The sequence below is a fragment of the Dermacentor albipictus genome, chromosome 4, assembly GCF_038994185.2.
Source record: "Dermacentor albipictus isolate Rhodes 1998 colony chromosome 4, USDA_Dalb.pri_finalv2, whole genome shotgun sequence".
Taxonomy (NCBI): Eukaryota; Metazoa; Arthropoda; class Arachnida; order Ixodida; family Ixodidae; genus Dermacentor; species Dermacentor albipictus.
The window spans coordinates 167,584,446-167,595,229 of record NC_091824.1 but is presented as its reverse complement, the minus strand read 5'-3'; the positions used below and the strand labels follow the sequence as shown (position 1 = coordinate 167,595,229).

General features: G+C 46.7%; 1 protein-coding gene across 2 annotated transcripts in view; it reads left to right on the top strand.

The window, feature by feature from the left end:
• Positions 1-6,947: 6,947 nt before the first annotated feature.
• Positions 6,948-10,784, top strand: part of LOC135910050 (ATP-binding cassette sub-family G member 1-like) — a 103,120-nt gene continuing 99,283 nt past the window's right edge. The window contains exon 1 of one of the 2 annotated variants that reach the window (XM_065442007.2): positions 6,948-7,426. In XM_065442007.2, coding sequence (XP_065298079.1) covers positions 7,309-7,426 — 118 coding nt within the window. In that variant the 5' untranslated portion in view covers positions 6,948-7,308. The remainder of the gene's footprint in view (positions 7,427-10,784) is intronic. The other variant, XM_065442006.2, reaches the window with a different exon arrangement.

Sequence of the window (10,784 nt, the reverse complement as noted above, 5' to 3'; positions counted from 1 at the left end):
GGAGCTTTCCATGTCTCTCCTGGTTTACCAGAACGCTGGCAGGCGTCGCATGATCTTACAAAGTTTTCTACATCCTTGAAACAGCCAGGCCAGTAGTATTCCATAAGCAATCTTTCCTTTGATTTGTTTATGCCTAGGTGGCCGGACCACCCATTTCCATGACAAAGACTCAAAAGGTCCTGCCTATACTTAGTAGGTATGACTAACTGATCTAAAATCCTACCCTTTCGATCTCTGTAATGCCGATACAACAATCCTCCTCTCTCATGTATCGTTACGTTGCGCCTAGCAATGCCTTCTTTAGCTGTGTCATGTAATTTTGCTAAGCTCTCATCATTCTTTTGCTCAGCTGCCAGTGACTCTCTATCCACGCGTAAGAGTTGATCAAAGTTCTTTGAGGCCGGTGATAATAACGACCCTGTCTCGCTTGTGAGCGCGTCTGCTTGCTCTTCCTGCAGGCTAGAACTCTGACACTCTAGTGCTACGCTCTCACTGAGCTGGTCAGCTGGCAGGCTCTCCTCAACTGTTCTTTTGTCCCGCGGGCCTAGCTCGGATTGGGGTATTGAAGTTATCCCCTTTTCTGCTTCCGCTGGAGGAGCTTGAGCATTTTCAGCCGAAAGCGCCGCGATCTTACGAGCTTGGCCTCGGGTCAATGCCTGTACTATGCCCTCTCCCAGTTTGAGCCCTCTGTCACGCAGTAACTGATTCGAGCGATTCGAAAAGATGTAGGGATACTGCAGTGACAAAAATTTGGAAACTGCAGCCTCAGTCTCTAGTTCCCCGAATGGTCCACTGATTTTGACTTTGGCCATGGGCAGACACACGCTGTGTTCTTCTACAACCTGTTTTATCCATGCTACTTCTCCGGTGAAGTCATCTACCATCACGTAAGACGGATGGACAATGTCCAGCGTGGCGGCACTGTCTCTTAGCACTCGGCATGGTTTTCCATTAACTTGCAGGTCGTGGAGATATGGACTTAAAAGTTCCATATTCTCATCTTTTTCCTCCACGTAGGAAAAAACTACGCTAGACTTCTCGCAGTTTACAGCTATATGTCCCAGTTTGTGGCATTTGTAACAGCGAATTGGTCTAACAGATTCGAATTTTCTTTTCTGTTCTTTTTGTGCGGTTTCTCCGTTAAGTTTCTCCTCGCTCTTTTCTGCGGGCTTTTCCGCCATGTCTACAGGCTCTGATCGTCTAGTTTGCGCACCCTTTTTGAACGGAAATGGTTTCCGCGGTCCATTTCGACCGTCCCAGTTTCCCTCCTCGGCGTTCAACTTTCTACGGGTTGCGTACTCTTCGGCTAATTCAGCCGCCCTTTCCACAGTGTTTACATTACCTCTGTCTTGCACCCACAGTTTCACAGCTTGGGGGATGGTTTTGTAAAACTGCTCTAGACACATGCATTCAATGATCATGTCTCTGCTGTCGTACGCTTCCGCGCTTTTAAGCCACTCGACTAGGTTGGCCTTTAAGCTATATGCAAACTCCGGATAGCCCTCGCTATCTTTCTTGCCTGTGCTCCTAAACCTTTGCCGAAAAGCTTCGGCTGAAAGGCGGTATTTCTTCAGGAGACTAGCCTTAACTTTTGCATAATCATATGCATCCTGCACACTCAGTCTGGCGATTACTTCCGCCGCCTCACACGGCAACATAGACAGCAACCGCTGTGGCCATGTACTCGGGCCGAAGTTCATCTTCTCGCAAGTCCTTTCAAAATTGCTTAGGAACAAGCCTATGTCGGTCCCGACCTCAAATGGCTTTAATAGCCTGTCCATGCGGTACGATTCTGCCTCACTTGATCGACCCAGAGCGCCTTCACTTCCTTGAGGCAACTCCAAACGTTTGCTTTCAAGTTCAAGTTGCATTTTCCTTAGCTGAAACTCGCGATCTTTATCGCGTTCCTCTCTCTCTCGCTTTTCTCTTTCTCTTTCCCGTTCTTCTCTTTCTCTTTCCCGTTCTTCTCTTTCTCTTTCCCGTTTCTCTCTCTTTTTGAGAAGTTCCATTCCCATTTCAATATCTTCCTCACTGGCCTGATTGGAAATTAGCTCCAATAATTCCGATTTGAGCATTTCCTTGCGTACATCTAGGCCCAGTTCCTCACCAACAATCAACAACTCGTCTCTCAGCAGTGTCCTTAACTCCATGACTGCTGCTTTACTGCCTTGATTCTGCTCTCTAAATCTAGCTAGGAAAACACAACCTAGCTAACACACAACAATCTAGCTTCCCTACTGTTCTAAACAGAACAACCACAAAATGAAGCCTAGAGAGTCAAAGCAAAACCCAAGCACTCACCGCAGATACAGCACCATGTCGCAAAGTCCATCTCACCGCTGTCAGCCAGTTGTCAGGATTGGGGGCTCAATCCCAACGTCCGTGGTCCTTTGCCAAGATTGGAGTACGGCATGAATTCGAAGGTAGCTGGCCCATGCCGTCGTCCAACTTATTTACGCTGAGATCGTTGATGAAGTGAAGAACTGTTTCTCATCGAGAACGAGGAAAAGGGGTTTATTTACAGAAATTAAATCAGTCTAACATGACTGCTTGAGAAAAAGAGTATCAGTCCAACATGACTGCATGAGAGAAGTGACTCAGTCTAACATGACTGCTCAAGAGAAGTGTCCTCAGCATTCGCACAACCACAGTTTTTATACACTCGATCCGCCGGTCCTACGACGCGGCGACTGTTCGTTTACTCATCACCAACGCGCCGCTGCTCTGCAGAACAGTTTACGTACACAAAGGCAACCGCGCTCTGATGCCCGACGACGGCGTTGGCGGGTGCCGTTCCGGGAACTATCGTTGCCGATCGAGGGTCGCTCGTTGTTCCGTGCCACTCCGAACCGTGAGAAGCACAAAAATACGTCGTTCCCGCGGCAGCTTGTCCATGCGTGTCAAATCAGCTCCGCGTTGGGGAACTCCGGAATCATTGTTCACGCACCGAACTAGTTCCGTCAATGTCGAAGGGGCTGGAGGAAGGCGGCGGATTCCAGCGCAAAGGTCGCTTCTTTGAACGCCTCCCAGCTGCAGCGACGGAGAGGGAGAGGTGCGCGTCGTGTCGCCCTGTCGTAACTGTGTGGCAATCTTGTTTCACAGCTCGCCATTCTTGACAATGGGGTGGGTCAACGTCATCAATGCTGCAAGTTCATAATGCTCTCGTAAGACAAAAGATGCCCTATTCCGGCCCCATTTCACATGGCCGTTCCCGTATCTCAGAGGAACGACTCTACAGGCTACCAGCAAGGAGTCTTCGAATGGGTTTGGGTAACCTCCAATGCTATTGTCATTTTAGAGACACCGCGGCTTCCCTTCCTCGTTATGCGAACTGCAGGGTAGTGCAGATATGTGGTACGACTAATTACTCAACATGACAAACATCCTGTTGCATCAAAATTATTAAAGAGGGACAAATGTACTATTCACGAAATTGTGCAATAAGATATTAATATATTGCCGACTCATGAGTATTGGAAGATGGATACCACGTAGCTAGCATTAGTACCTACGGTTCCAATTATCAAACTATTTGTTCAAGGAATCATTTAAAAAAAACGAGATATGTTTGTGGTCGCTGCTCAAGAAATAGTGCTATTTTAGATATATACGTGGGACCCTGGATGCGCTCATGTACACACGGATGGCTCCACTTTGTCTGATTCATCTGCAACTGCGTGGGGCGGGGGGGGGGGGCTATCGGGGCGTAGAACTGGGAAAGCGTAGTGGGCGTGGGTGAGCCGACGGTGGTGACTCAGTCTTGTGTGCGCAAGGGAGAAAAGCGGGGAGGAAGCACCTCGCCTTCCGTCACGCGCAATGCATCGAGCGGCAATGGAGGGAGGGAACGGGGGGGGGAGGGGCTTGGGATTCCGTAATCTGGGAATCTGTGACTGCGCGACATGTTTATTTGCCTTGTTTGATGCATCATGTACAGTAACTTTTAGATACGTAGATTTATTGGAGACTCATACGTATATTTATATATCTTGTTGCGAGGTTTTGCGTACACGTGCAGTGAACTTTGTTTCCAGTGTCATTTTCTTGCCCTTTATCAGGCTGTATCTTCGCATTTGTATATTCCATTGTATCTTTGCATTTCTAGTAGACATTTTGCAGAACTCCTGGTTTTTATATGTGCGCTCTGCTGCGACTATATTTTCGGTAGAATTACTAACGATACGCGACCCGTGGCCGCGGCTCCTGCACATCACATTGGAAGGAAGGACAGCGTCTTTGAGATTTTTTCCTGGCCGTTGCGTATGCACAAAAATGTAAACAATGTTCTTCAAGGAGAATGTTGCTTTCAAATATTTGTCCTCAACTTGTTGATTTCACGGCCATTACATTTTTCATATCAGTGGCTTGCACTGCTTTGTTGGTTTCGAACTGACACAGTTCTAAAGTTCGTTTGATATTTTCTTTACTTATTAAATCGACAACAGACATGGAAGCATTGATATCAGTTATTTCGGGCACAATTTTTGGAACATACGAGTGTATTTTTTAATGAAAAAATACATATTTTACTTGTCTTGACAGTGCGTAGCGTTCAACAATTCGTTTGCAGACTCGTTGGCAATGGCAATGCGGTTACTATTCATGTACTTGAGCCCTGTACAAATTCTATAAGGAGGAGGCCGAGCTGCAACGTGAGGCCCCGCCACCCCGAACGAAATTTATGGCTGCGCCACTGCCCCTCACTTAGGTATACGAATATCCCGAACGTCTTCGACTAGAGCTGGATTGATTGCTATCATGTCTGCAGTTGAGTTCATAACATCTACACAAGAGCCACAAAAATGGGTTATTTGCAGTGACTCGCAGACAGCACTATAGCGTCTATTACCAACTTAAATGCACCACCTGTAAACGCACCGTTGAAGTATCAAACCTTAAAAGAACTCACTAAAGCTAATGATGTGCACCATAGAGTCGTCTTTCAGTGGATACCGGGACACCGTAACGCACAGGGACATAGTGCAGCAGCAGCGTGACAGGCACATCAATAGAAAACGACTCCCCCCCCCCCCCCCCCCTAATCCCCATGACTACCGCTGAAATACGTTGTATTTTAAGATACGTATCTACAGTAAATATCAGAAGAGCGTGGTTCGATGAAACTGAGAAGATTTAAAGATATTGAGAATATTGATCCCCTTGTTGAATTTCACATACCGGTAGAGCTCGACAGGCATCTCTAAACAGTTATTCACCTCCCGAGACTGGGTACCCCGTACACAAAAAAAGATTTTACGTCGTATGGACCAAGCGGAAAGCCCTCACTGCGAATCTGGAAGCTCAGATGAATATGTACAACGTCTGCTTTTAAAATTCGACAAATACTATGACCAGATAAACCCATTGGCGACAAAACTTATGAGACTAGATCGAAGGCCAATGATCCGAAAGAAGCTGTTTGGACGGTAGCCAAGAAATAGGCATCAAATCATGCGCTCACTGCTTTTAAAGTGTTTTTAGAGGTCACTGATATTGCGGAGAAATACTGAGTTTCACCGGGTGAAAACACTCACTGCACGTACGCATATTGTAGTTATGTATATTGTATGCATTTTTCTCTCATGTGACATTTTGACTATCTGTACTGCAATTGTAGCGTTTGCAACATTTATAGAGGATAATTTTACTATTCAATTTATCTCTAATGTCATTTCTGTAATTGCACTGTGTCCGCGGTGTTCCTGATGCTCAACATGAGTAAATTTATAATGTGTCATTTTGTAATGTACATTTTTCAAAACCTTTGTGTATCGAATATTATGTGACATTTGTGATATATGGTGCATGTCACCCAAGCGAAAAGTAGTAGCTGGTATCATATTTCGGGGTCAATATCTCCTTGAGTGCTCATACAAATAATAATAAAGACAAAGATTGACGCGCTGTTTTTGTAGCCTGTGTGCTGCGTATATAAAATGTCTAGATATTTCCGCGCATTACCGATACCGCTGCTACTGCCGGCGACCTCGTGTACCTGTCTGCAAAAGTGCAAGGCTCCACTGCGGCTGGCCCAATTATACGAGGCAAAGCGTCAGTAACTTACTCGCAGCGCTGGCGAGGGTCCTTGAAACACAGGTTGCTCGATATGTAATTTCGTGCGAGGTGCATAAAATAAAACCGTCACTACTTATTTACTGGACGCCCGCTTCGTGGGACCGAGAAACCTTGATCTAGGGGCACAATATATTATTGCTTACACGGTACGCTTCAGTTTCACTAGAAGCGTGCAGCGTCTGCGAAGCTATACGGCTGACACTAATTGAAGGCCAAATTCACCAACCTTCCCACGCGCAACAGCGGCCAACGATTGGCTGTTGACCCATCGATCGTATCGCTATTTGCCGGTGGTGCCTGTGCGCCTTCCGACTTTGAACATTTGAAAAGGTCGAGCATATTTGAAAATACGAAATCTGATTGACCGACCTAACCTGTAAATTCCGCACTGCGGCGTAGTTCAAGTCACGGCAAGTGCAGATGCCCCACGGCCAGCTGTGTCGGCTACTCGTCCATGTATGCCCTCCCGCCGAAGCGGTAAAACAGTCGAGGACAACTCGACAAACCCGCGGGCTTCCACGCGAGTTCAAGTACGCAGCGTGCAGAGCTCGCGCTTAGCGTGGTGTGCGAGAATGCGCCTAGTGTAACTCAAAGACAAACAAGAGAGGAGGAGCAAGCTGCCCACGTTTCGGGTGAGCCACACCCCGGCGGTCAGTGCGGGGAATAAGCGCCCAGCCCGCTGACCCCAACCACACTTTCCACCGGCACGTCAACGGTGCGTGCATGTAAGTTCCCGCCGTCGCCTCGGATACTCCTCTCTTGCCCAGCGGCGGAGACCGGCGCTCCGCTCACCTTCGTGCCGAACGCGTGACGTCGGCACGAAGGCCGAGCCTCCCGGTTTTGCCTCGGATACATTGCGTGCTTTCTCATTGGCGCCGGTTGTATGTACGCCTTCTGTCTATACTCGTTTCGTTTTTGGCGCACTTATTATCGGCGCTGGGACGAAGCCAAAAAGGTGTTGCAACGATTCCACCAACCCTTCCCCTCGTCTCAACCGTCGAAGTCGCGTGCACGCTAGTTTTCATTATTTTTGTTTGATTATATTCGCTTCGTTTGTGGTTGTCGCGTGGCCACAGCGCGAACGACGGTCCGGGTCGTCGAGCGGCCGGCGAGCAGCCGTTCTGCGAGGCACCGTCGAACTCCGCCGTGAAGACTGAGGGACCGGCCGCGCGGCTCCGGTTAGGACGGGATCAGCCACCGCGGTGTTTTTGTCGCTCCTTCTCGTGCGTGATCGCGATGGTTTCCGGTGATTTGCTTCCTGCGACGGCGTCCTACCGACTCTCCGACACCTGTACGACCGACGGTTCCTTGTGTGGCATTTTCCGTGGCGTTGAAAGAACCAGCTACACGAATGGTTCGTATACAGCTGCCTTGTCTATTTCGAAACTTGTGTTTAGTGAGTTTTTACCAATTCTGGGCAAACGATCACGCAACTTGCTTTCATTCTGCACCTCGACGAAGAGGTGCCTGCGCCTGTCTGGTCCTCCGTTGAATGAAAAGTACCAATTTTTTCCTACTTTTTTTTTTCAAGCTCGCTCATATTTATGACATCATGCACGTAATTCAAGATTTACTTCCTTTTCACTTTTGCCATGTTGATAGGCATTATTTTTTTCTAGTAATTTTCATCGCTCATAGCACCTCAATGCATAAGTGAAATGGAGAAACAAAAGCACGTGCTTCCAACAACTGCACCCGATTCCCTAGCTAAATGTAACTTTTCGACTTTGTCAGTATACCTCAAATGTATACCTCAAATGTATGTATACCTCAAATGCGTTCTGTTTTCCTGCAGAGGTTTTGTTCGAGATAACTGAGACTCTCTCGAGTGCCCTGTTGCCTGAGCAGCCGTGCTACCATATTCGCATCTTTCCTTTTTTCTGAAGTAAGCGCATGTACACGCGCATTTGTAATGGAGCATATGTAATTTTTGCTCGGGGATTTGCAAATGTGTGCGAAAATACATGCAAGAGCGCCATTTTCTTTGTCCCGCCATGGTTGTTTAGTGACTTTGGTGTTGCGTTGCTAAACACGAGATTGCGGGATCGAATCCTGGCCACAGCGGCCGCATTTAGATGAGGGCGAAATGAAAAAAAAAAAGAAACACCAGTGTACTTAGATTTAGGTGCCAGTTAAAGAACAAGGTGGTCAAAATTGATCCAGAGTCCCCCACTACGCCGTGCCTCATAATCGGATCGGGGTTTTGGCACCTAAAACCCCATAATGTAATTTATTTAATTTTCTCCGAGCACGCAGCCAAGATCGCTAATAGAACTGCAGCTTGAAAATGAATACCAGGAAAAAGAAGATAAGCCAAGCTGCATTCGTTTTTATACGTACTTGTTCTTGAAAAGAAACGCACCCCAAACCGTTACAAGTTATTGATAAAGAATGAGAAAAGTGTGCTACTTAAATGACTATCGCATCAAAGAGCTGCGTGCATGCCTTTTTTTTTTTCATGAGGGCAGAGTTTTTGGGAAGTACTGTATTTTTCTCTCTCTAGTTTTCATTCGCTCTTTTCGCTTTCTCCAATGTACCATGCGATGGGAAAAATAGGTGATCCTATAACTATGGTTCAGATTATCCCAAATTAATAGCGGATACAAAGAACAAAGTGGGCAACGACGACCAACTAGCTCAATAATAATTCCTCCTGAAGGTGACCCTACATCAGGAAAGCTTTGCTTAGCTTGGTCACGTGGCCGTGCAGGACAGTCGGGTGTCGTCCGAAGGGTGGTTCGCATTCTAATGAGTTGATGTTCTTTCACGTATTTTATCACCTTGGAATATTCTCTCACGCACTAAATAAAGTTGAAGCTCAGAGTCTAGACACTTGTTTGATATAGGGTGACTATTATAAACCGCCTAGGATCGTTGAGTGTTTCTGTATATATACATGCTTCGTCGAAGTGAACTTCTGCTCTTCTTTTCCAGGCATTACTTTATTTTCACTGTTTATCACCAAACAGGTTTCACTGGGGTCTTCGACGCCAAATTCCTTGGCACTTTTTCTGTTTTTGTTACGCTGAAAACTTAGCTCGAAGCAGTCGCGAAATCAATCAACCGGTTTTGTTTGTTTGTTTATCTATTATTATTATTATTATTATTATTATTATTATTATTATTATTATTATTTCTTGCTGCCTGTGGTCACTTCTTTTAAATTTTTGAAACAGGCGCACCGAGGGCCGATAGCGTCGTGCGCGCTGTAGCACACATACGCTTGCGCGTCACCCACGTTCACGAAGTGAAACGTCATCTTAACGTTTATTTTTTTTTTCACGTAGCCTTGCCGTCTTGAATCCTTACTGAGTGCCTTTTTTCCTCTAGCCTGCGTGTGAAGCTCCTGCATCCACTGGTCAATAGCAGCTCTGGCCACTTGACATAGTTCGTATTTTGTAATCTATGTGATGAACTGTCCTTGAGTTTCCTGCTGCAAGAAACACTCGCCATATCTTTCTTCGCACGTTACCTAAGCGTTTCGGAGTGCTTGCTATTACGCAACTTCGCACATACGATAGCGTGCCCGTCAAGATGTCATAATTTGAAAGACTCCAGAAATGCATGCACTGAGGTAGTGAAAGAGACGAGAAAAAAGAAAGAAAAAATAGGAAAGGTTCTCACAAAGTTTAAGATAAGGTCATTCATATTTTCACCATCTCAAGGGAAAAAGAAATTCGTTTTACATCAAAGCTACGTAACCAAGTACGGTGTAATATAGAATCACTGGTATATTCTATTAGTTATGCAATTACTTTTCTGTGGTTAGGGGACGCAGTCAACTTGGCGCAGGCGTACTTACCATGCGGGAGGGGTTAAGGGGCACTGCCCCTCCTCCTTTTCACTGCCAAAGGTCACAACCTGCTTCATCGGCTGCACACTGGCGAATCCAAGAAAGCAGCTTCTTTAACAATAGCGGCCACGTAAGGAGTGCCTTTATTTTATTATGTATGTCTTTATTACGTTCGTCAAGCACCGCCTAGCTCGCAAAAAACGTCTATCAATGCGCTCGAACCAACCGCGCAGTTGCACCAGACAGAAGTATTACCGTGCTGCACGCACCAACCAGGGCTTGCAACGTGCCGTCGCGCCTGCCGCTTTCAAATCGTGCCTTCCGTGAATAAAAAGGGCACACTGCTTGGTTAGAGTGGATCTCGCAAGAGTATCAAGTTCTGAAGAGCGGCGACATACACGCAAGGCGGAAGCTTGGCGTGCGGCTTACGATATCGGTGTCACGTACGCAGGCCTTGCCGGACATGGTCTCGCCTGCCCTTTCGCGTATTGCACAATAGCCTTCAGATACATCACCAGCATCTACTCCAGAGCGCACAATGTGGGGCGTATTTTAGTTTTGAAGCAAACGACTCTTTGGTGTCACGAACGTCCACGATACATAATTATATTTATTATAATTAATTTAGTAATCATTGTTTATATATTTATTTACTCAATTGGGGGCGAGCTATACCACTTGAAAAGCTGGCGCCGCCGTCGGCGTGACATGGTATGAGGGACCACGTGGACACAGCGGCCACGTCCTCAAAGCACTGATAGATAGTGGCTACTTTGGAAGGCGTCCAACGTGGTAGGCTATATACGGCTCGGGGTCGCAGTGCCGGATGTACGCAACGAAGTTCGGTGTCATCCTTCACACGTACCTACAGGAAAAGAAGCTGCGTGCAGCTTGGATGGCGAAACTTAGAACCGGTGAG